At 37.1% G+C, this 27,557-nt stretch overlaps 1 protein-coding gene across 1 annotated transcript; it reads right to left on the bottom strand.

Annotated features, from left to right (window-relative positions):
• Window positions 1-1,973: 1,973 nt before the first annotated feature.
• LOC145087035 (small ribosomal subunit protein uS2-like) lies at window positions 1,974-3,894 on the bottom strand. The gene is made up of 5 exons (XM_079024936.1): window positions 3,681-3,894; window positions 2,900-3,162; window positions 2,617-2,814; window positions 2,307-2,529; window positions 1,974-2,213 (listed from the first exon to the last, which is right to left on the bottom strand). The coding sequence occupies exons 1-5, from the start codon at window positions 3,808-3,810 to the stop codon at window positions 2,128-2,130; spliced, it is 900 nt and encodes a 299-aa protein (XP_078881062.1). The 5' UTR covers window positions 3,811-3,894; the 3' UTR covers window positions 1,974-2,127.
• Between the last annotated feature and the right edge of the window lie 23,663 nt (window positions 3,895-27,557).

Below are 27,557 nucleotides of genomic sequence, written 5' to 3'. Positions count from 1 at the left end.
GAGTAAACATATCACCTTACAAAGTTGATCAACCCACAGTTTTTCTTTTATACAATGTTTTGGTTCCAGTTTATTTGAAGAATATACAAATCATCTCAAGTTGAAACTGTAAAGCCGTTACTAGGGATTGTAATATTAACGTATCCCATGTGAACCCAAAACTTGCACTCGTTTTAATCGGGGAATCCTTAAGTCGACCGGGGATGGAGAATCCCCCAATAAAAATGTGGGGAAGATGATATCATAGTCCCCGACCATGGACCCGGTTAGGGATGTCAAAAAGTCTTGTGGGACTCCGTTCCCATGGGGCCCTCATCCCGTTTGGGATATTTATTAAAAAAATCGGAGGTGAGGGCAAGGTTAACCCCCATTTTAATTGGGGGTGGGGGCGGGGTTGACAATCACGTCCCGAAACCCTCATCACCCCTTAACTAATTATACATATATTTATATATATTAATTACATAAATATAATAAACAATAACATGATTTTGAGCTTTCAAAATTCAACAAAAAACATGGTTTTTAAGTTGTTGGTATATTGTTTTTAAGACGTCATAATTTTTTTATTTTTAACATATAAAATTATGCTATAAATGGTTATTTGTTCTCTAAAAAATAGTTTCGTTTTAACACAAATAACTTTTTTTGGTCCAAAAAAAAAGACAGGTCAAAATCAATCGGAGTGGGGAACGGGGGCAGGGGCGGTAATAAGGAGGATTTGGGGGGTGGGGACGAGGTTATGAAGGCTGGACTTTGGGGGCTGGGATGGGGACGGGGGTACGGGGAATTTCGAGAGCGGGGGATGCACTCCTCGTCCCGTTGCCCGCATTGAGACATCCCTACACCCGACCCTAGTATTTATTAACCCACGTCATTAATAATTAACTGATTAAAATTATATTTTTTCTTTCCTTAGAATTTAACCTCATGTTTATTTTATATTTTCTTCTTGGTTTATTTTTTTTTTCTTCTTGGTTTATCTATTTGACCTAAATTATCATTTTGATAATTTTTTTCTATTTGATTTTTGATTTTTTATATATGTATTTAATTTTGATAGAAAATTTGTTTATGCAATCTATAAATATTTTTGTCTTTTAAAATCTTTAAAATTATGTTGGTAAAATTAAAATTAAAATTAAAATTTTTTCTTTATGTAATAATATTCTTTAAAATTATATTGGAGTAGGGATAAAATTATATTTTCCAGGGATTGAAATAAGGATTTAAGGACGCCTTGTATTAAGGTTCATTTATCCTTTGTCCCCGTTTCCATCTAACGATTCTTGTTGAACCGGTTTTATTTTACAGGCTAAAAGCTAATATCCAAAATCATTTATTGTCTATTATTTTTAAATACAACGTAATTAGGGATGAGCATATGGACTGGAGAACCGGCCGAAACCGGAACCGAAACCCGATGAAACCGGTAGGGCCGGGGCCGGGACATGGACATTATTTTTGTGGATTTTTAGAACCGAAAACCGATAGAAACTGGAACCGATATGACCGGAACTGGTAAAACCAACAAAAACCGGAACCGTATGATGCTATTTTTCGAGGACCGGTTCCATCATTTGAAGACATGACAAGAACCGATAGGAACCGCAGGGCGGTTCGGTTCTTGATTTTGGCCTAAGTCTGTTCCCGGGTCGGGTCGGGTTCGGACCGGTTCCAACAGGTTCGGTCCTTTTGCTCGTCCCTAAACGTAATATATAAAAATGAATACTAAAACAAAAGCTGTATATTTTGGAAGGCAAAGATTTTTTTCTTCATCTAATGAAATTTTTTCTGAAACAAGCTACCTTTTTGTTAAATCGGGCAACTTTTTACAGAGCTTGAAAAACTTTAGACCGCCTAAATATTAATCAAAACACAATTAATTTACCAGTGATCTGATGATATGACAGACGACAAACAAACATTTCATTGTTTAGCAACTTACCAAGCTTTACCATTCAAACAGAATCTGAAAGCAAAATTAATTCTATCATTCATAACAAAACCATCAAAAATTTTGAACATTGAAAAATATCAAAAACTCATATCATAAAACTAGTCTCAGCATACTTAGTTTTAAACAAGACAAAAAAGTAAAGTTGAACACAGAAGAACAATCTTGTCTCATTCCCAGCCAGTTGCAGCTGCACCTTCAGCTTGTGGTACTGGAGCAGCAACAGCCTCCCACCCATCACCACCACTCACCGGAGCTGATTAAACAAATTATAAAAAAAAAAAATTAGAAAACACAAATAACATCAAACCAATACAAAATCAACTGATTTATCATGATGAATCCTTACCCTCAGCCCCAGTCCAGCCAGTGACACCTGCAACCACAGGGGCACCAGCAATTGGTGGTTGTGCCATCTCACCAGCCCATTGAGCATCAGGGATCTGGGCTGACCAATTGTCACCCATGCCAAGTGCACCTGCTGCATAATCAACATAATCTGCAGGGGCAGGACCATCATCTTCATTTTGTTCCTTAGCCTCTTCTGGCTCCCTGTAGAAAAACAAATCAACCTGCAAACAAACCAAATTCACTTCATCAAACCATATAACTTCATATCCATTGAAACAACACATGTACTCAAGAATCATGATGCCTACCATGACATCCCATTTGTGTCCTTGGTTAATCACACCTCTCATCTGCAACACCATTCTAGCTAAGAGCCAGAACAGACACCCAATGCTGTGCTTTCCCTTGTTGTTAGCAGGGATACCAATATCAACATATCTCATGGGAGAATCAGTGTCACAGAAAGCAATTGTGGGGATGTTTCCTAGTGCAGCCTCCTTGATTGGCTGTTTTAAAACAAAAGAGGATCATCAAAATAAAACTCAAGACATCAATGCTACTGAATCAAAAACTGATATTAAGAATTTTCACCTGGTGATCAGTTCTTGGGTCTGTCAAGATAAGAAGACGTGGCTCACTGAAAGATGTCTGGAGCTGATTTGTGAAGGTACCAGGAGTGTGACGCCCAGCAATGGCGTGGCAACCTGTGTACTGAGCGAATTTCAGTACAGCCCTTTGTCCATATGGTCTAGCAGATTGGACAATAATGTCCTGAGGGTTTTCAATTGCTACGATCACTCTGGCAGCCATTTGAAGCTTCTCCCATGTCTTTCCTAAGTTAATAATGTAAATTCCTGTAAAACAAGATCTTATGAGTAAGATAACTGTTTGTAATATCAGGAGAGAACTCAAAATGAAAAACTGGAAGCTGTGTTAGAAGCAACCAATGTAAACATAAATAAGCTATCAGTCTCCCACTACTTTGCTAAGATTGTCCCAAGTTACAAGTCAAATGCAAAGATTAAAGTATAGGATTAAAGAAACCAATCTTACAGGATCTTAAGTTGAAACGCAACAAAGTTATTAAAATCACACATGGATTACTAAATCGATAGTTTTGATACGTTTTAGTCTAGGTTGTGACAGAGTTCTATTACACAGCTAGCATATTTGATAACTGATACGCATATAAAACTAGAAGAAACCACGGTCGATTTGAAGAAAATAAGAGCGTAATTGGAAATCATTGTATGAATAACGGATGCTAGAACTCGAAAAAAGCACCGATCGAATCGTAAAGCAAAAAACTAACCAAATTTATTATAAAAAAACAAGGAGAAAACGAAAACATGAAGAAGAATGAAGTGTATACCGTCGTTACGGCGCTTAAAAGCGTAACGTTCCATTTGGAAATCACAGTTCTTGGTGCCGAGATGGACCTCGGCAGAAAGCATCATTTGTATATCGGCCTCTTTGGTTGTCAAAACTTTAGGTTGTGCCATTGTTGCGGCTCTTAGCTGCTGTTGTTCTTAGGGTTTCAGTACTTCGCCGTTGCAGCCAGACTAATGCAAGAGGGGGAGAAGCAGGCTAAAAGAAAGATATATAGAGGCGCACAAGAAACCCTAGGACTATGATACACCTCAGGTCCCTGCAGTATGACTCTATAGAAAGATGTCCCACGTTTTGTGTTTATTACGCCTTAGTCCCCATAAGTTTTCACCGTCGATTGTGAAGGTTAATGATAAAATTAAGAGTAAACTTGTCCATGTAGTTTGATTTTTTTGGTACATTAAGTGACTTTCAATCCTTTTTTGTATTTTCATAGTAAATTTGGTCTCAATCTCAAATCAAAAGATAATTAATAAAAAGGTTTGCGCCTTATATGGGTCATATTTTTTTATTTTTATTTTTTTAATGTTTGGTGAGTGATATATGAAAATCCAACATGTTATAGATCAAAAAGGTCATTTGTAGAATTATGAAATGTGGAAGAAAAAAAATAGATGTTGTAAACAGTAGTTTTCAATTTATATAGCAAAAAATATATAATATCAAAATTACCAAAAAATGTATAGTTGTACTGATAGAATTTTTTTGATTTTCTCGTATGCTGTATTTTTTCAATTAATAAAAAAAATAGTAAAAGTCAAGGAAATGATTTCAATTACATCCCAAATTTTTTCTATAAATTTACAAACCCAAGCACGTCTCTTAACAAATATTCAAATCATTGACACCTAATGTGTAATTCACTTGAAATTGTTTTGTTGACATATTACAGAACAATGAGTCAAAAATACCATCATGCATTTTATATATCCACTCGCAGAACAAATTTTTGTAGAATCACAACTTCTAGATGTTGGTAAGAGACTTATATAGAACAACAGTTCGTTAATAAAAACAGAAAATGCACTCTCTTGGTAAACTTTTAGAGTGGAGTGCTTTAAAAATATTTAAAATGAAACGAGGATGTTGTAATTGGTAAATTTTCAAAGTCTAATGCTTGAAAATGAAATAAAATGAAAGTAAGATATTGTAATTAGTAAAGTAAAGTGGTTTAAAGAGAAATGAAACGAAAATGCACTCTCTTGGTAAACTTTCAGCCTCCATATCCCTTGAGTTGTTTTTCGGCAAACCCTAGTCCCTCAAGAGTGTGTTTTTCGTGTGCTTAAGGAAGAAGAAGTTGCATCAAGGAGCATTGAAGTGGAAGCAAGCTTGTGGATTTGGGATCATTGCCTTCTTGAGAAGCTCCATAAGGTAAAAAGTCTACACATTGATTCCTTGATTGATTAAATCTCATTTTGAGTGCTTTATGTTGCTTTCCTTGTCCCAAAGGTTCCATATTTGTGCATGGTTAGTCGTTGTCGTTTTGAGCTATCCTTCTAGACCCTTAGAGGGGTCCTAAGCCATAAAAATGAGGCCCCAATTGCTAGAAATGTGTCATGCATCTTGTAAAAGGTCGTAATGGATTAAGACCTTGGGTTAAGGACTTTATGGACGTGTAAAGTCATAAAGTTGGAAACTTTATGACTCTAGTATACATCTAGACCTTGGATCTGAAGTATGGGCTTAAGTGCTTAAGCCATTAAGCACTTAATAAAGATTTTGAGGTTGCAAGATTACGCCCCACGTACTCGGTCAACCACCCCGATGGTGGTCTTCTACGTAGCTTCGTGTATCGCTGAGCGTACCTCCGAAGTACGCCCCACGTACTCGCATGGGTCAGCCCATGATGATTTGAGTCGGTTAGGTTGACTCAGTGGGTTTATTGGATTTGACTCGGTTGACTTGAGGGGTTTGACCCGTTAACTTCAACTTTGACCAAGATTGACCTTGAGGGTATTTTGGGATTCTTATGGAAACTGGTCATTTGATAGAATTAGGTATTGAGTAGAGAACTGAGATTCGGAGTCGGGCCTCATCAGTTATGTTCAGTTTGTGAGGTGAGTTTTCCTTACTATACTTATGTAACGACCCAATTTTTCAAGTCCAAAATTCATTTTTAATTAAAACACTTTGCGAAACATTTGAAAATAAACAACATTCGATCATATCATTTCTTAAAACATATTACGTGTCTGAAAACCAAAACATGAAATCAACCATAGTGTCAGAGTACAAATCCCAGAATAATCTCATAGCGCGGAAAACGAGATGTGTGTATGATGTGCCGCTACCGTGCCAGCTCCTTCCCCTTCGTTGAAGAGGTACCTGAAACCAAACTATAAACTATAAGCACGAAGCTTAGTGAGTTCCCCCATAATACCTCATACCATACAATCATACAATGAACAGTTAAGAGATACGGGCCTCGCCCACACTCATGGAGATACGGGCCTCGCCCACACTCCGTTAGCTGGGAGATACGGGCCTCACCCACACTCCGCTATTTGGGAGATACGGGCCTCGCCCACACTCCGTTATCTGGGAGATACGGGCCTCGCCCACACTCAACTACTAAACCATAACATACAAGTATCACACAGACAACGAGTATAAACAATTCTATCATACTGGCATATATCATAATCAAACTCAACTATGAGATACGGGCTCTGCCCACACTCCGACACTAACATATCGTTTATATGGGCCGACCTTGGTGCCTTAGACCCGTTCCTACTAGAAGGAAACTCACCTCAAAAAGTAGCTACCGAAAGTCTAACTGCTAGACGTTTGGCTGCTGCACTGGTAATCCTCCGGCTATAAATCCATAAATATAGATTAGCCACTCATAAATACCCTTAGGTCAAATGAATGACCCACCCTTGGTCCAAGGTCATCTCCTTGGTCAAAGTCAACTTCCAGTTGACTGGACTCGCCGAGTCATGGCACAAACTCGTCGAGTCCTTCTCCTACTAACCCGGTTCTACTCGACAAGTCCCTCTTCCCACTCACTGAGTCACCCTAAACTCACTACTCGGGACGATTGAACCAATTTGCGATCCGACTCACCGAGTCCAAGAACAACTCGTCGAGTCCCCACGAGCAGATCTCTTACCCGCTTCAAAATCCTCACCAGAGCATCCTTTATGAGGATTTGGGTTTCTGGGACTATTGCTACACGTTAAATTGCTAATCCTGCGTGCAGATACGAAGGGTTGGACCTTCAACACTTAAACCCCTCTTACTCAATAGCAGTTCATATGACTCGCCGAGTTTTAAGAACAACTCGTCGAGTTCCGGGCAATCTTCATAGGACTCGCCGAGTTGTTCATCCAACTCGCCGAGTCTAAGGCCATCTTCATAGAACTCGCCGAGTCCCTTCGACCCATTTCCCATATAGATCAAATCTGAGACATGCAACGCTTCCAAACCATAGATCTATGTTCCTAGGGCATGCTTATCACATAAAGTTGCAAACTTTACGTGCATGCATGGCCCTACAAGCTCAAGAAGGCAAATCCAAGCTCTTTAAGAGGTCATACACTCATTATGGACCCCAAATACTCCAACCACAGAGACTTTATACTTCTAAGATGCCCATAAGGTCCAGATCTGAAGTCCTTTCGGACCATAGAGCACAAACACATGGAGTTTGGGGTTTTAGGGCTTGAAAACCACCAATTAGGGACAAAAAAGGGGATCTAATGAACTAGTGATCAAGGTAGGAACCTTTCTACCTGAATGGAAGCCTCTTGCAGGGTAGATGTCGGATCTACTTCCCCTCCTTGCACTCTTCCACCTCCTTCTTCTTCTCTTAAGCTTCAACTTCCTTCACAAGGCCCAAAATCACTCACAAGGACAAAAAGGGGGCTAGGGTTTCACTCTACAACTCTTCTGGAAGTGTTAGGGACAAGGTAGACCGAGTTAGAGTGCTTAAATAGGGTGCAAACACCCGGGTTAGGGTTTTTGCCCAAACAGGGCCTACTCGCCGAGTCCAAAGCTTAGACCCCGCGTCTCATCCCGCTTCTACTCGGTGAGTTGGTCCTTCAACTCGCCGAGTCCAAGGCAAAATGCATAATTTAAGAAATATTAATTACAAGGAATATGTACCAGGAACCAGGTGCTACAACTTATGGGTTGAAGTCACCAAGGCCGACCCATTGGTTTGATAACCTGATATTCATTGATATTTAGAGTATGGGATGGATATGCATGCTAGTTCTGATATGTTAGTTAATAGTGTTGGGTTTTGAGCAATCTAACACTTCCTAAGTGTGCATGTAACCCTAATAAACCTTGGATCTATGTTTTCTTCTAAAATACATGCAAATAATAACTTCCAAGGTTTCTTCCTAACTAGCATAGCATAAGGATTATGAATCATAAAAGTACTAGTAGAAATACATACCTTTTGATGATGGTTGATTGTTTGGAGTTTGAGAGCCAAGCACCAATAGTGTGAATGCCTCAAATGGAATCACAAATCACCACAAACACTTGGAAAACTTTGAGAGAGTAGTATACTTTCTCGTGGAATCGGCCACCACTAAGTCTCACACAACTAGAGTGTCATTTCTTGCATCATATGCTTCTTTATATAGTGTGCATGGTTAGGGTGAAACCCTAATAACCCATGTCTTTTCCTTTCCAAGGATACATGGGTTAAAAGCTCCATGGATCATCCATGGACTTTCATATTAATTTAGCCCATTAACAAATGAGTATTAGCCCACACTATAAAATATAATAGCCCATAATTTAATCAGTCTTCTTTTTTATCTCTAAATTAATTCATAATTAATTTAAGACTAAAACTAATTAAATAACATGACTTCATATTAATATATTATAACTTATAATATATTAATAAATCGTAAGTATACAATTCTTATAAAATTATCCATAAATCGTTTGGGTGAAGTGCAACCCAAATGGACCATGCCGGGCCGGGTCAAGTATGTACCAAATAAGTTATGGACTTAGACACCTTATCCAACAGACTCCCACTTGGATAAGTCTAATAACTATATTTGCGTATGTTACTTCAGGAACCAACCAACAATCGTAGCTCTCGAAAACTTTGTTGAACTATGAAGCGCCATTTTAGATAAGTGATCATATAATCCTCTGTTCTCATGATATCAGCCGGACAAATACATGGAACAACGTCGTACTTATTGTCCAACAGTTTGTTTCCCGATTTCCGATTTGTTTGACAAAGAACTTAATCGAACACATCAATTTAGTTCTGACCAGCCGGTACATAGGTCACAACAAAATCATCGAGGGGCCCAGATATCGCTTCTATTTCTAGAAGGAACAGATAAACTTCGACTCATATGCTTGTTCTACTACTTGTTGAATTGTACACAAAGGCACGTTTTATAACATCAAGTTACTGATGCGTTTACGTGCAATCAATGCACAACCAACTCATAGGTAACAACTCATATCTCTAGGTTTGAAGATTTATATGATATTACCGTCTCACGATCACTCGAGATAAATTCCATGATGTGATACAAGTGAGCATGGGTTTATTCCAATACACATAACTTATGAGCACTCATGAATGTTGTAGCAACCATTGCTATGACTAAACCCATTTAGCCATCTACAAACTCGATTCATGACAGTCTTGATTCATACCTACTTCCAACATATGAACGACTGTGGAGTGTTTAAATAACTTGGTCATTCGGAAAGAATAACCTAGCTATTTTGGAAGTCAAAACATGCAAAGTGAAACACAATAATAATCGAATCCAATATGGTCTCAGAACCCTTTTGAATATAAATAGAACCACCTTTTATTTATCACCATATTGATTACACATTATTCATTGTATAATGTTTCAAACAATCAACTTAAGACTTGAATAAAACAACAGTCGTCCCATGCTCCTAGCATGTACACTTTGTTTTCTAAACAATAGTTATGCCATACTCCAAGTATGCACACTATGTTTGTCTATGATCCTTACATTGTGATGTAGATCAATTGAACATGATTCCAATGATACTCATTTCACAATCCCAAATCCTTATTGTAAATGTGAGAATCCCCGATCCCTATCATTTACCAAAAAAAATTGTTAGATTTTAAACTTTTATGCAATGTTCCTCTTGTAATGATTATGCACAAAGTCACCAAAACCTTGTCACCAGTCATTACAGAGTATTCCAAAGAAGGTCAACTTCTATGGAACGGAAGTCTCATATTCAAAGTACATTGCTTTGAACATCCTTCTTGCATTAAGGTTTTCTAATCTTACATAGATTGAATAACTTCCACCTATGGAGACATTTCCATAGTCCCATTTTGACTATCACTTCCGAACAAGAGTTACTTCTTTTCAGAATATGTCAATATGGTCCTTTCCGAAAACTTACATCATACTTCCAACTGTCCCTGAGCAACCAATCTTTGCGAACCTTAGATTTGTCCTCGACAATTGCTTAATCACTTTAGTCATATCCAGTTCTAGACTTTTCCTTTCTCAATGCCTTAAGCATTTGGAAAATTTAGAAAAGGTGAATAGTATAGCACATGCAATCGATCCTATATCCGAAGCATATGGGACACGATTCATGATGTTTGACATAAAGACATGATACTAGACCAGTCTTTTGCTACAATATTTTTTATTTGCCATGTTTTCAAAATTTAACTATGAAGAGGGATGCCGTAATCATAATTGAATTTTGAGAACGCAATATATATATAGAATTTCCTTAAGTCGAACCATTCAGACATAAAATTCATATATATGTCCTTGACTAAAGATGATTAAAATCTCAATCTAAGCTTCTAGAATTGAAATGAAGTATAATTTCCTCTCCCTTAGTTATAGCAAAACAACTTTTCAACCCCTGCAACTTCACGAATTGAAACTTTGTTTTCTATAATTAACATTGCTAACTTGCAACACTAAACGTAATAATCATGCTCCCACTAACATGATGATTATTAGCATAACACTTATGCTCCCACTAGCTCTGACATATTTCCAGAAATCTGTTGGACTTCTGAAATTTAGATTCATACACCCTTTCTTAAATAGCTCACATGTGTGTCTAAGCAATTTCAAGAACTATGAAAAGGGATGCCGTAATCATAGTCTCAATTTCTTAGACCTTTTCCATTTCTCACAAGTCCATGTTAGTGTGCCGGTTAACCACACACGCTCCACTAATGACTTTTGAAAATGCAAATAACACAATTGATATCTACGTAAAATCTACTTAGTGAAAGCGTTTCCTCACCATCATTTTCATGAACCGGAGAGAAACCTTATGACACTTAGATTTTATAGTGTATGAGTTCTTATCCATGTGAATTTGTCAAAACCATAATCACAAGATAAGGTTAGTGACAAATTCAGCCTTACATGGATCAAACTTGTTCAATCTTAGTTTCTTGTCACATTGGTAGCACAAGGCCCACCAATGCTTCCAAGTTGAACTCTGATAACTCACATGCAAATTCAACTTATTTGAAGTAGGTACAGAAACAAGAATTATGTCAACACGATAGGTTGCAAACCTTAAGTTGTGTGCTAGTGATAAATTACAGGTTTTACTCTTGATTAACTCTTGAAACTCTTTCAGGATCTTTAAGGCTCCCACTGTCCCCTTGACATATAAGTTTCCCCAGTCAAGAACCATTCCTTGACAAAACAAATATTCAAGGGATAGTGCGGATTCTTATCAAGACTAACACTTCACACAATTGGTCTTAGTTGGTCTTTGTCTCATCCAAGACATCACAACTTACCAATCTCAAATGTACAAGGGTAGAAACATTCTACACTACATTTGATAAGTGTTTTAAACCTTACTTTATGTCACTCAATGTTACACTCTTGGAGTATGACTCTAAGAATTGTTTTGGAACGAAGTATGACTCATCTTCTCGATCTTAACCAATCCAACAATTCATGACCTCTCTTCTTAGCCATAACAATGCACTAAGACGTCCTTAGAGTATGAATTTGTGATATGGTTTCATAATCATTAAGATGATCATGAAATACGATACTAAAGTACTCTCTCATCCTTTCAAATTTGAGAAACTTTTATCTTTCTGCCTAATTTGATTATTCTCATTTGTTTTGTCATACATTGTAACCTTTCCAATGTTACAGAATTATACTTAACCTTATAAGTATAATCATATTTACTAATCTTCAGTAAATCATGACAAATCAATCTTTGTGGTGGACCTTGACCAGCGCCCACCCAGTGTACCTAATTCCTTAGTCCTTCAATTGACTCACATATACATGTGATCAAAGAATTAGTCTTAATTTTCAAAGATGAAAATTCTCATTCATCATACAATACAACTTGTATGATTCCAAGTTTCTGTCCAATTGAAACTTGGGTGATGAAAACCTTTCTTCATTTGGTAAATTCAGACACTACCACAAATAAAAGAATCAAATCCGCTTTCCAATATTGCTATTAATGGAAACATATAAGCAACAATTTTCCACAGATGCCATTGTAAGGATATTTTTAAAATAAATAAAATTAAAACCCTTTTTTCCTTTTATTTTAAAACTTTGCGGAAAAACTTATCCTTACAATCCACATGAAAACCTTGTTGTTATCTATTCATAAGCAATATATTATAACTCTTAAGCAACAGCTCAAAATTCTGATTGCCGAACCATGCGATCGAAAACCCACCTTTGCAATCAGAATCAACATATACTTACTTTAAGCTTCCTATCTTTTCTTTGATTCTTAAAAACATCAGCATGTGACCCATTCACATTATGTAATAAGAATCTCCAAATAGGAACTTAATAGAGTTAGACAGTGGACTTTACCCAAAGTAGAGTCAAACCTCTTGACTTGATCAACCTTATGACCTTTCAGGTGAATAGGGCAGCTTCGCAACCAATGCCCCTTCCTTTGGCAACAAAACGCATGGACCCTTTGGTAATGGCACATGAGACTATCTCAGACTTAGCCTTTCTCTTTACCATTTGGTCAACCGAGTTGACTATGGCCGATCCCTTTCCATTGGGAAGAGAAATCTTTTTCTAGATATCCAATGCTACCATTGTCAATGTCCATTTAAGACTTGGGAAGTTGTTCTTTTAATCAAATTTGCTTTACTGGTGTTCCAAATCATTGTTGATTCCACAACACCAAGCAAATAGATAACATCATTAAGGGTCATGTCATAGCCCGTCTCATAGTATTCCCAAAGAGACTCACTATGTTACTAAGAAAGTGATTGAACATCCAACTTTCACGGGACTTTGACACCCAACTCTCCCGGCTTGTCAATATGTGACTTTATCTCCAAGATGTGAGCACACATAGACTATGTTTGCCAATAGGGATTGAGTGACTTTAAACTTTTCAAGAACTTGTGGGTGAGGGAGAATAATTAAAGGAGGTGGAGGAAGTGAAGCATGATGTTGAGGGACACCATCTTCAAGAGATTTGGGAAGATCATAGTTGTCTAAACCAAACATCTATAATGAGAGAAAATCAAGTTAGTTGATTCAAAGTCCTTAATATAACACCCAATATGAAATATTAAGGCTAGGACCCAACACAATATTTTATAATTTGGAAGAGGGATGCCGTAATCCAAGCTATAAAATATTTGAAGGTAGGAGAATGACGATTCACCAATTTCCACCATGAAAAACGAAATAATTTATTAGGTTTTAATTGGATTTGAAATTCCTAGATCTTTTGAGATTCATTGAACTTTTCAATGGCATGTTTCAATCTCGAGTGTGCCCTCTCAAATTTTGTGACTGGGATGCCGAGGATCACAAAACAAGATGTGAATAACCATACCAATTCACTTGGTACCCTTAATATTATCACCTAATCAATGTGCCGGTTAACCACACACGCTACATTGATCTATGACAAACATTAAGTCACCCTTCGTGATCCTTACTAGTCCAAGTTAGTGTGCCGGTTAACCACACATGCTCCACCAACGACTTGGTAAGGTACAAAGTGTGAATTCCATGGGCTAGCACCAAATTCACATTTTTTCCTAAAGTAACTAAGATTGGGAATTAAATAAAACATTTAGTTACTTTATAATATTCATCGTACTTAATGATAATTTATAAGTCCTTGTCTTACCCGTTCGGCTAACGACCCTCCACCAGTCAAGCAAGCGATGGGTGAGAGTGGACACCCATTAAGTCGCCATTTTATAGGCAGCAACCTTATACCCACCTTATAGACCGGCTTCGTGAATGAGGCCTACTAACGGTAAAACGACTTGTTCTTATACATATATATAATAATTAACCATTAATCTTATAATAGTATAAGGGTAGAATTTTAACTTTTAAAACTTCTAGGGTATGGAATTAAAGTTTGTGTGAGACTTTACAAATTCCAAAACTTGAGGGCAAGTTTTGAACAATTCATAAACTTTTGGATATTCATAACTTATGAGTTTTAATTAAGTGCTTAATACTTTTAATGAAGAGTCTCTTGGAAATCCATAACTTGAGGACAAGTTATGAAGTCCATAAAAGCATTTATTAGAAAAACTCTTCTAAAGTGTAACTTATGACTTCTTAAAAAAAAACATTTAAAAGAAAAAACTTTTGGAATTCCATAACTTGAGGACAAATTATGAATTCCATTAAAACACATTAAGATCAAGAATTAACTAACAAACAATTTGCAAATAATTCCTATGATCTAACAAAACTCATATGAACATGAACATCCACATCAACAATTTCAAGAATCATATGAACACATATAAACTTGAAATTTTGATTATAATTTTGAAATTGGTCCACCATCATCATTACCACATCAAAAACAGGTTTTATGAGTCCAAAACAGTTTAAGGTAATGATTCTAGACCAATTCCAGCACTAAAACTCGAAGATATGCTGTCTGGGGTTCCAATTCGTCGAGTGCATTAACCAACTCGCCGAGTTGGATGAATTTTGTCTTGGACTCGTCGAGTCCCTTCATGGACTCGGCGAGTCTGCTGAGCAGACAGCACATAAACTTCGATTTTCAGCAATCTGCATCAAGTATTCAAGAAAACAAGCCTAGGCTCTGATACCACTGTTGGGTTTTGAGCAATCTAACACTTCCTAAGTGTGCATGCAACCCTAATAAACCTTGGATCTATGTTTTCTTCTAAAATACATGCAAATAATAACTTCCAAGGTTTCTTCCTAACTAGCATAGCATAAGGATTATGAATCATAAAAGTACTAGTAGAAATACATACCTTTTGATGATGGTTGATTGTTTGGAGTTTGAGAGCCAAGCACCAATAGTGTGAATGCCTCAAATGGAATCACAAATCACCACAAACACTTGGAAAACTTTGAGAGAGTAGTATACTTTCTTGTGGAATCGGCCACCACTAAGTCTCACACAACTAGAGTGTCATTTCTTGCATCATATGCTTCTTTATATAGTGTGCATGGTTAGGGTGAAACCCTAATAACCCATGTCTTTTCCTTTCCAAGGATCCATGGTTTAAAAGCTCCATGGATCATCCATGGGCTTTCATATTAGTTTAGCCCATTAACAAATGAGTATTAGCCCACACTATAAAATATAATAGCCCATAATTTAATCAGTCTTCTTTTTAATCTCTAAATTAATTCATAATTAATTTAAGACTAAAACTAATTAAATAACATGACTTCATATTAATATATTATAACTTATAATATATTAATAAATCGTAAGTATACAATTCTCATAAAATTATCCATAAATCGTTTGGGTGAAGTGCAACCCAAATGGACCATGCCGGGCCGGGTCAAGTATGTACCAAATAAGTTATGGACTTAGACACCTTATCCAACAAATAGATCTATAGGAGTACCTGTGATATTGTTTATATGATTATTTGTATATGATATTATTGTTGGATTAGGTGTCTAAGCCCATAACTATAATTGGGATGTACTTGACCCGATAGTAGCATGGTCATTTTGGGTTGCCTTCACCATTGCAATTTGATAGGATGGACTTTTGAGAATAAGGCTATTTGTGATTTATTAATATATTATAAGTATAATATAGTAATTGAGAAATCATATTATTTAATTGGTATTGATCAATAATTAATTTGGAATTAACTTAGTGATCAAAAGAGACTAATTAAATATACGAGGACTGATTAAGTAAATCAATGATTCTTATAGTGTGGGCCAAAGATCCATGGTTAATAAAGATGGGCTAAACCAACATGGATAGTCCATGGAGGTTTAACCCATGGAGCCTAAGTAATATGAAAGGTCATGGTGCATTAGGGTTGGCATGGATGTAACCCTAGCATTTGTAGCACTATAAAAGCACACCCCTAGATCTAAAATCGGTTACCTCATCATTCTAAGAGTGTGACAATAGATTTTGAGCTAACTTGCTTATTCTCTCAAGCCTCCTCTTGCATTTGGTGTTTGTGACACATTAGAGGTATCACACTTGAGGTGCTAAAGTTTTCAAGGGCCAAGAACTTCAAACTACATAAGAGGTATTCATCAAACTATGAGTTTTATATTGTATATCCTCTATTGTATGCTAGTTAGGATGTATGCTTTTGAAAATTGAAAATGCATGTATAATTAGAGAAAACATAGATCCAAAACATCTAGGGTTGCATGTGCACCATAGGAGTATTATAGTGCTTAATACCCAATAATGGTATCAGAACCTAGGATTGTTTTCTACTATATTTGATGCTTGCTAATTTTCAAAGCTGAAAAAATCGATTTTCTGGTCTCTGACTGACGAACTCGTCGGGATCACTGGCTGACTCGACGAGTCCACTAAGTAAAATGGCAACTCGACGAGTCCAGTTCATGCACTCGTCAAGTAGATGTTGTTGGTTGCAGAATTTCGAGTTTTTGGCCAGAATTGGTTTATGATCATTACCACAAAATGTTTTGTATCATAAAAAATGTATTTCTGATTTGGTAATGATGATCCCTGAAAGATCCTAAAAATACAACCCAAAATTTTTTATTTTAATATTACTAAAAACCACAACATCAAATGTTATCTAATAAAACCATGAATCATATATCTCAAAATGCCATAGTAAGTGTATCAAATCAAAACTGAAGTCAATATCATATCAAAATATCTTTAAAAACTCCCAAAATAAAACTGTGACTGTGGTGTGTGCCATGCCATCATCCCGAGCTCTTCCCCTTGCTAGCGGAAGCACCTGAAACCAAACTGAAATCTGTAAGCATGAAGCTTAGTGAGCTCCCCCAAACTACCACATACCATACAGTAACATATAAAGCACATATTGGGCTTTGCCCACTACATCAGAACGAAATTTGAAAACTGCATCGGACTGAAGTCCGAAAACTAACCAAGGCCTTGCCCTCTACATCAGACAGAAGTCCGACAACTGCATCGGAACGAAGTCCGGAACTAACCAGGACCTTGCCTTCTGCATCGGACCGAAGTCCAGAAACTGCATCGGGCCGAAGTCCGGAACACACCAGGGCCTTGCCCTCTGCATCGGACCAAAGTCCGAAAACTGCATCGGACCGAAGTCCGAAAACCGACTGAATATAGCATAGCATAATCATATTAACATAACACATAAACTGCATACTGCATCGGACCGAGGTCCGAAACAAATAACACAAAGACATCAAGCACACTGAACTACTGCATCAAACCGAAGTCCGGAAACTACTACTGACTAAATGGGTCGGAATTGTGGTCGTAGACCCGTTCCTACTAGAAGGAAAACTCACCTCGTAAGGCTGGCTGCTGAGATGCAAAATCTGAAACTGGCTGACTGCTGCTCCGGAACTCCCCGGCTACAATCCCATAAACACTAAATTAGATACTGATAACTGTTCTCATGGTAAAATGACTATTTTACCCCTGCTATGGTGTGGGTCACAAACATGGCCCAAACCCTTAATTCCTTCTAAGTCCTCTAATGGCCCACTAAAGGCCCACTAATGGCTCCATTTCTACATTGGGCCCAAATCTTTTTATTGGGCCTTACCCTAGGCCCAACACCTATACAATGCCCATATTCACTGACTTTTGATGACTCATAAGGCCCAAAGACTCTAAGTCAAAGCACAACCCACACCGAGGCCCAAATGCTTGAAGCCCAAACTGACAGCGTACGCGGGGCGTACTGGCTGCTGGCTTGTACGCCGTGCGTACCTCCTTGTACGCCCAACGTACAACCATGTTAAGCCAACTTCCTATTAAGCGCTTAATCCTTCGATTCAGAAGCTACAAATTCAGATCCATGTCTTATTCTCAGTCCTAAGCTAGAAAGTTGCTTACCTGATGGCTTGGATAACTCAAAAAGGCTCAAACTTCAAAAAGCAATAACCTAACCCCATAGAAATGACTAGATCTCTTGCATGGCCTCATGCAAACCTCCAAGATCGAAACTTTATTACTAAGGAGGTGGTTTGAGCCCAAAGGATGGCAATCCCAAGCTCAAAAACGAATCTTCATGATCTAGGTCCAACCTTTGGACCTAAAGATGTCCAAAATTTCAATAACTCTAGATCTAATGTGACATCCCCATTTTCACGACCAGAAAAAGACCGATTTTGTTTATGCTTTGTTTGAAAATCAGAGTAACATTTTAAATAAAAGTGTTGCGGAATTTGTCCCAAAACAATATATGATAAAGATTTATCAAAAGCATTTCCATAGAAATGTATTTTATTAAAAGACTTGGGATGTCATGTTCGTACAGATCAAAAGCATAAACAGTACAATATAAGCTTTACTACATTATTTCATATCTACAGGCCTATATCCGTAATCCCTCGTCCAAACATCATATCTATGCTCAAGCGCCACTACCTGTAATACATAAAACTGAGTGGGTCAGGCTTGGGAGCCTGGTGAGCACATAGGGTTTTCAACCCACAATAAATAAGTTTATTAATTTCATCAATCAACAATAACCTGATTACCCGTTCCTGTTATCCTCACTTTACGTCCCTAAACACCTATCGTAAGGGACCTAGTCTAAGGATCATCATCGGGATGGACACTACTGCTAAGGGGATTCCTTAACAATAAATGTCCTAAAGGCAACCATGTGGGGGATGGAGTACACCGGTGAACACATCGTTCACAAACACCTACAGGTTGCGAGCCTGCTAGTGTTCCACTGGACTGTCTAGAAGAGTTCGTGGTCGTCATCCATACTCCGCTAGATGACAGAATCAACAACATCAACATCGAGACCTTTCACCATTTTATCACACATCACCTATTACATCTACCCATGTTTTACCCCAACATTTTCGTAGATATAAAATACATATACAGTTTAAATCATTGAAAACATGTATAAAAATGTTCATCCAGCATAGATAGCAAGTGTTCAGATAATATGCACACATAACACATAATTTATATAAAATACTTCATATCTATGTGTAAGCTGAAAGTAACTATGCACTCACCTGGTAAGGTGGTGACTCAGCACTCGGACAACTCTTCGTTACTTCTTAAAACAATTTTTCCTTGACCAAAACCTAGTATTAATACCACTAGAGTTTAGTTTTAACGTTAATCGCGACTAATTAATAGTCTAGCTATTATTACTATTATATAAGCGTTAAATAACACTCAATATAACTCATAATAATAGCCCAAATAATTATTTTAAGGTCCTAATAATGTTACTATAATTAAATAAAAGCTATATTAAATATAGTATAGGCGTAACTCACTTACAACGGGTTTTTATTAAAAACCGGGCTTCGCTGGAGAAGCGTTTCCGAGCCGAAAGCTTTTCTTCTCGGAGCCGTCGGGCGCTCCGGGGCTTTCTTCTCGTGATAGGGAGGTTTCCTAGACTTGGGAGGGGTTTAGGGAGGTTAGAGAGAAGTTAGAGAGAGAAAGAAAGGTTTGAAGGTGTGAGGAAATAATGAAGAGTTCATCTCTTATTTATAGGAAGTGTATAGTAAAGTAGTCTCCAAGCTTCGTCTGTAACTTTTGCATACGAGCTCCGTTTTTGTCTGTCTTTTTACCGTTGAGTTCCTATTAATGAGATCTTCAACTTTCATTTAGACCTCGTTAGCTAATTCTCATTCTATCTCGGATTTACAAAACTATATCGAATTCGCCGCGCTCGAAAAGTAGAGACTAAGTTTCATCCATAACTTTCGCATACGAGCTCCGTTTTTGTCTGTATTTTAACCATTGAGTTCCTATTAATGAGATCTTCAACTCTCACTTAGACCTCGTTGGCTAATTCTCATTATATCTCGGATTTACAAAACTGTATCGAATTCGCCGCGCTCGAAAAGTAAGGACTAAGCTTCGTCCATATCTTTCGCATACGAGCTCTATTATCGACGTTATTTATATCCACGTGTTGGTATTTACGAGTACTAAAACTTTCATTTAGATCCTGTCGGCTAAAAATCGACTGATCTAAAATTCAGATTTCGGGCTGTGCACTGCTGTGCTAAATCTTAGAAAACTCATAACTTCCTCATACGAAGTCAGATTTGGGCGTTCTTTTTATCGATGTTCTTAGTTTAACATATTCTACGACTTTCGTTTAGAGCGTTAAGGCTAAATCTCGCTCTATCGTAAATTCACTATTTACGCTTCCCGGTATCGTGCCGGTTCTGTCGCGAAACTTCGACGGGTCATAACTTCTTCGTCGTTATAACTCGGATTTCGGCGTTCCTTATATCTCCGGAATCCTTGTTTCGACCACTACAACTTTATGTAGAGATATAGGGTTTATATAACACTTTAATTTTTAACGCTTATTTTTATTCTTTATTAATTATACATTTATAATTAAATAATAAGCACGATAACACACATAATTCACATAATACTCAAATATTTCATCTTTATTACTTCAAAAAGAGTTACAATAGTTAACCTAGACTATTACATTGACAAATATGCTTAGCCCTGAAACCCGGGCGTTACATCTAACATATGAGGAAGAAAGTTCAATGCTTTATACCTTCTTTTGGTGACAAAGAGTGAGTCTAGTCCAGATCTCTGAGCTCAAGCTTCTTCTCCAACCTTTGCTTTCCTTCTTCAAAACTTCTTTCTCACTAAAAACTCTCACAAGGAGCAAAATCACACAAAAGAGAAAGTAAGGACGTATTAGGGTTTCTTTAGGGGTGAGGAGGTTGGTAAGAATCCAGAGGGAGGCTATAATGAGGTTTATATAGGTCTTAAACCCTTAAATTAGGGTTTTCTTATCTGCTCACTTACGCTGCGCGTACCTAGTGGTACGTTGCGCGTAAGTGTACGCGTACCCGATTCCAACGCGGTCCATTACGCCCCGCATATGCCCAGGCTACGCCCCGCGTACGTCTTATGGGCGGCCCAAAACTTGGCCCAAGTGCATAATTCCAAATCCAATACTCTTTTCTTCCATACTAGGCCCAACTATGATTTAAGAAAATTAAATAATTAATACTTCGAGAGACGGGCGTTACAATCCCCATCCAATTAAAAGACAAATGTCAAATTTTAAGATAATAAGATATTATTTGTATTATTTGATATGAATTGCCATGCTATAAGTTATATTAGATCAATGGTGAAATTATATGATAATGTTGGTTATAATTGATCTAAGTTGTTCCTGAAATTAGTTTTGTAACATGTCCTCAAGTTATGTGAAGAGTCTCATTCATGAACATTAAAACTCATAAGTTTTCATAAGTTATGGAAACCAAAAGTTTTGAAGAGTTACAAAACTTGCCCTTAAGTTTTGGAATTTGTAAAGTCTCACTAATGAAACATTTAATTTCAAACCTTAGAATTTTAAAAGTTTAAAATTCAACCCTTATACTATTATAATATTAAAATTTTAATATATATATATATATACACACACACACACACACATAAGACAAGTCAGTCTTACCGTTAGTAGGCCTCATTCATGAAGTCGGTCTATAAGGGGGGTATAAGGTTACTGCCTATAAAATGGTGGTTTAATGGGTGTCCACTCTCACCCACCGCTTCCTTCACTGGTGGAGGGTCGTTAACCGAACGGGTAGGATAGGACATTAATTCTCGTTATAAGTATACTGATAATTATAAAGTAACTAAATCTTTATTAAATTCCCAATCTTAGTTACTTTAGTAAAAATGTGAAAATGGTGCTATTCCATGAAATTGCACTTTGCACCTTGCTAAGTCGTTAGTGGAGTGTGTGTGGTTAACCGACACACTAATCGGGACTAACAAGGGTGGAAAAGGGTAACTTGATGTAATCATAGATCAATGGAGCGTGTATGGTTAACCGACACATTGATTGGGTGATTTGTAACATTAAGAGTACCAAGCACATCTGCATGGTTATTACACCTTGTTTGTGATCCTCGGCATCTGTCACACCCCAAAACCAAGAACGGCGGAAACGTTCTGGGGCGGAGGACGTCATGTACAGTATCACAACAATGAAAAGTAGTAAATCAGCAACAACATCATCCATTGCATTAATAATATAATTATTATACAAGTGTGTTCTTCAAATTTTGATAAACACTAAAGCATAAATCAAAATGAAAGATGAGTCTTGAACGAGCTCCATCTTCCCTAATCCTTGCATCGGTACCTTACTATGATGACCTAAGGATACAAGTAATTTTGAAAGCGAGTATCAGCTTTGAAGCTGGTGAGATCATAAGTATTTTAGTGTCTTAATTTTTATGTAAGAATTTGTATGTATATGAATTGTAAGTATTGAAAATATATATGAACTGTAAGTATAACAATGTATATGAACTGTAAGTATAACAATGTTTTGTAAATCAACTGTAAATGTTTGAAAAACCCTAGAAATCCCTATGATTCCTACTATTATATAAGGGTGTCTTCTACCAAGAACTAACTGCTCTGAATGTAGTCTTCTACCAAGACCTAACTACTTTGAATGTTCGTTTCTTGTAAAAGTATGTAAATTTCCCAAGTGTAACTATCATTAACAAAATATAGTTTGTACATTTTTAATGTTTAAGTGAAATGATCACTAAATATATGTAAAGGGGAAAGTAATGTAGTATTGTAGTGTTGTATTATAGGAACTACTGTTGTACTAACTACCTTAAACCGGATTTATATTAAGGTATCATGTGATTAATTGTACCATACTATCGACTGGTAACAACGACAAAAGTTAGGTCGTAAAAAGAAATGACGTTTGGCACCCGCAGACCTGCAGGTCCGGCTGTAGCTAGCAGCAAGGTGTAGGATAGTCAATCCAGTATAGATCTATACGCAAACTCACGCTCTCCCTCCAAGAGACTCTGGCTATAACTCGGGCCATGACATTTAAGGCATGCTCCGATACAGTGGATCACAATTTTGTCAATGTATATATGTATATGTAATGTATTGTTACTCGTTCTAGTATCGTTGTATATGTTCTCTTTCTAGTATAGTTGTATATGTTCTTCCTCTAGTATAGTTGTATATGTTCTTCTCCTAGTATAGTTGTATATGTACTCATAGTAATGTAATGTATATGTTCTCATAGTAATGTATGTTCTCTCTATCTAGCAAGTATTGACTCATGAATGAACTGACTCATTGTATGATATCGCATTCTAGTAATAGTTCTAGTATCCTCCTAAACTACCCATATGGTAGTTTACTAGTAATCTAACTGGTACGTATGGACATGGATGTATACCCTTGCTACCCAAGGGCATGGGATGAACTGGAAGGGCCTTTATGACTATATATGTACATATGTTATATAACTAATATTTAAACGACCTTCGGACGAGTACCCGATATCCCACCAGACCACATCTCAAGCGCGAAAAGGAAATAGGGTGGATAGCCTTCCTAAGCCTTTTAAACATTTCTTATATAACTATACATATAGAGGCATGCAATTTATAATATAAAAGCATAAATAAGTTTTGTAAAACCTTTGAACATAATTATTATCTTAAGAAAAGATCGACTTGATGTCAATCTATAAAACGGTTTGAAGGCATGGGTTTGATAAAACAATTTAAGTATAAGGAAACATTTGTTTGAAACATAATTGTAAATAAGTTTGAAATGTAACATACAGAGTAAAATGAACAGTTTAATAAGGAGTTTTAAACATATAAAATGTTTATGAAAACATTTGAAGGAAACTGTTTGGTAAAACGGCTAATGAGTAGCCAATCATTTGAATGCTGCTTATTAATCACATGTGATTGATATAATAATTAGCATAATTCTACTTGTATCCCCCCCCCATAAAACATTTAAAAACAGTTAAGACATTGATTAAGGGGTATGAACTCACTTGTTGTGGGTGACACGGATGAACCGAAGAGGTAGGACTGCTAGGTGTCAAGTGAAGACTTTAGACACACACAATGGTCCTAATTACATATGAAGACAAATGTATATAAACAATTAGTGATTATAACACTAATTAAACATGTATAAACATCCTAATGCGAGGAAAACACTTTTGGTCAAGTGCTAGGAGGCTAATGGGTTGCGACAAAGGAGTGCAAGACCTCTTATGGGAGTTTATGGTCAAAAGACCATATGTGTTGGAGTTTACGGCCCAGGGGAGTAAACTCCTGGCCGTAAAATCTCAATAGGGTCCCTAAATGAAGCTTAGAATTATTACAACTTATGTGGTGAAGTGCTTCTAGGCTTAAACAAGTGTTTGGGCTTCTTTTTAACTCCATTTAGGAGTCAACGGCCTTTGGACCACTCCCCCATGAGTTTACGGCCGTAAACGCATGGTAAGGAGTACCATTTGATGTTTTGAGGTTCCTAACACTTCAAAGATATGATCTAAGTTGGGTTTTAGGCATAAGGAAGGAGTTAGGGTGTCATTTGTCCCATTTATAGGGGTTTACGGCCCAAGAACTTGTCTTGGCCGTAAACTCCTTTATCCTTGTGATTCCTTATGTTTTCTAGGCTATAAACACTTTAGGGTACATGTCTAAATTAGTCTCTTGGCTTAAGGAAGGTTTTTAAGGCATTTTGGCACCTAAACATGGAGTTCACGGCCCAAGAACTTCCTTGGCCGTGAACTCACTTCTTTCCTTTGTTTCTAATTGATTTGTGGTCTAAAACATGTAATGGAGGCTTCTAGTTTGAGTTCCAAAGCTTTGAGGGACATTGGGCACTCTTTTGGCCCTTAAAAAGGAGTTTACTCTCCAAGTGTTCTTGGGCGGTAAACTCCCGAATCTTGGGGTTTTGATCCGATTTTGATGTTATAAAACACAATCTAAGCTATACTATACAACTAGATAGAAGTACTCACAATTTAGGATAAAAACCCGAAGATCCGTGAGAGAGAATTCGACTTTTCTCTAGTTGGAAATGTAACTAGTGAATGAATATGGTTTAGATTTCTATATATAGTCCTGAGATTTTTGGCAGAAAATATTTTATTCCCGGAATGAACTCTAATATCATAGAGTATTGGAATAACAGTGTTGCACAAAACCCTAGTGCATCCACTCTCCTGATATCTCCTTAAGTGCTAATCCTGAAATACTCAAACTTATACCCAAAGTCTGGAATTTCACTGTAACTGTTCTAACTTCTATTGGCTTGATATGGTTTGTTCAGAATGGAAATTTTGGGTTGTCACAACATCCCAGTCACAAACTTGAAGGGCACAATCAAGATTAAACAAGTCATTGAAACGTTCAATGAATCTCAAAAGAATCTAGGAATTTCAATCCAATTAAAACTTAATATTCAATTTCGTTTTTCATGGTGGAAATTGGTAAATTGTCATTTACCTACCTTCAAGTATTTTGCAATTGGAGAACGACATCCCTCTTCCGAATTGTAAAATATTGTGTTGGGTCCTAACCTTAATATTTCATTTGAGTGTTATATTAAGGATTCCCATCTAATCTAAAATTTGTTCTTTCTTTTCAGATGTTTATCCTAAACAATGCTTCAGGTTCAAACCCTTCTAGCTCATTCTCCCTTATGAATTTGGTTGGGAGAACTATCTTCTATGGATCAAAATTTAACGATTGGATAAGAAACATTCGCATGGCCCTTCGCTACAATGACAAAGAATATGTCCTAGATAAAGAGTTGAAGGAAATTGATGAACAAACTGCTACTCCCGAACAAATCGAGGAATACGGGGTTCATGAGAGGGACGCGACAAAGGTGTCGTGTATTATGATTGCTACCATGACTGCAGAGCTTCAAAAGTCCTATGATGACTTTTGGCCCTTCAAAATGCACCAAAATTTGATGGAAATGTACCATCAAAGTGCTTGTCAGGAGAGGTATGAGATCATTGCCTCCATGATCACAACCAAAATGAAGGATTGAGAGTCCATCACGGCCCACTTGCAAAAGATGCAGAGATATGTGGACTGCTTGCTGAAGTTAAATGTAAACTTCGATGAAGAGTTGGTCATTGACATCATCCTACATTCGTTACCTTCTTGTTATGATCAGTTACGTATGACCTATCATATGAAAAAGGAGGAGGTCACCCTTAGCAAGCTTCAAGGTCTTCTAAGAACTGCAAAAAGCAACTTAAGAGGGAAGTCAATTGTACCTACTCCTACTACTGCTACTGCCCCTGTTCTGGCAATTGGACATGGGAAGGGAAGAAGAGGAAGGCTCCTTCTAAGAGCCGCAAGGGAAATTCTCTTGATAAATCCTCTTCCAGTGGGACCAAAGTTGGTTCTGCTAATCCCTCTACCAATCCAAATGATGCAGAGTGCTTCCATTGTCATGAAAAAGGGCACTGGAAACGAAGCTGCCCCAAATACTTAATAGGATATTAAGGATGGGAAGATAAAGCCCACCTTTGCATGTATTTATACTATTCTTTCTAATAACTCATCACATGCTAATTCTTGGGTCCTTGATACAGGTTGTGGATTTCACATTTGTTATGATGTGCAGAGACTAAAAGGAAGTAGGGACGTGGAGCACGGGAAGATAAACTTAATCATGGGAAATAGGAAAATGTCGAAAATCTGCCATCAGGAGCATGGGAAGATAAACTTAATCATGATCCTAATCCAAAATAGGCCAAAAATCCCGAAAATCTGCCATCAGAAGCATCTATTCGACGAGTACATGAATTGGACTCGTCGAGTTGCCCTTTTACTGAGTAGACTCGTCGAGTCAGGCATTGGACTCGGCGAGTTCATCAGTCAGAGGCCAGAAAATCGATTTTTTCAGATTTGAAATTAACAAGTATCAAATATAACAGAAAACAATCCTAGGCTCTGATACCACTGTTGAGTTTTAAGCACTATAACACTCCTATGGTGCACATGCAACCCTAATAGTTTTGGATCTATGTTTTCTCTAATTATACATGCAATAAAATTTCGAAAGCCTGAAGCCTACAACTAGCATACAATTTTGGTACATTAATCATAAAATCAAATTAGAAGAATACCTCTTTATTGTAGCTTGTAGTTTTGGCCTTTCAAGAGCTTAACACCTCAATCGTGATGCCTCAAATGGTTCACAAACACCATGATCGAAGTAGGACTTTGAGAGAGAGGCTAGACACCACCAAAATCAGTTATGATTCTCTTAGAATGCATAGGGGTGTCGATTTTGGCTAAGGGGTAGCATTTATATAGTGTAGGATTCCAAGAGTCATGGGTAAAACCTAATCCATACACTTGGGTTATGATCCATATCTAATGTGGGATAACTCTTATAGATACTTACATAAACTTAGCCCATCATAGATTAATAGCCCAAACACTATATATCAATGATTTACATAATCAGTCCCCGTTAATTTAATTAGTCTCTTTTGATCACTAAATTAATTTCAAATTAATTCTTGATCAATACTAATTAAACAATATGATTTCTTAATTGATATATTATACTTATAATATATTAGTAA

Source organism: Lactuca serriola, chromosome 1 (assembly GCF_051521515.1).
Source record: "Lactuca serriola cultivar US96UC23 chromosome 1, Lser_US96UC23_V15, whole genome shotgun sequence".
NCBI lineage: Eukaryota > Viridiplantae > Streptophyta > Magnoliopsida > Asterales > Asteraceae > Lactuca > Lactuca serriola.
This window is presented reverse-complemented; position numbering and strand designations above follow the sequence as displayed.

What these genes read in the sequence shown, in the direction of transcription:
- LOC145087035 (XM_079024936.1), bottom strand. Translation starts at nt 3,810, where the DNA reads ATGGCACAACCTAAAGTTTTGACAACCAAAGAGGCCGATATACAAATG. An exon ending in ACCCAAGAACTGATCACCAG is followed by an intron (nt 2,815 to 2,899) that starts GTGAAAATTCTT and finishes GTTTTAAAACAG; the next exon opens with CCAATCAAGGAGGCTGCACT. An exon ending in TGGCTGGACTGGGGCTGAGG is followed by an intron (nt 2,214 to 2,306) that starts GTAAGGATTCAT and finishes TTGTTTAATCAG; the next exon opens with CTCCGGTGAGTGGTGGTGAT.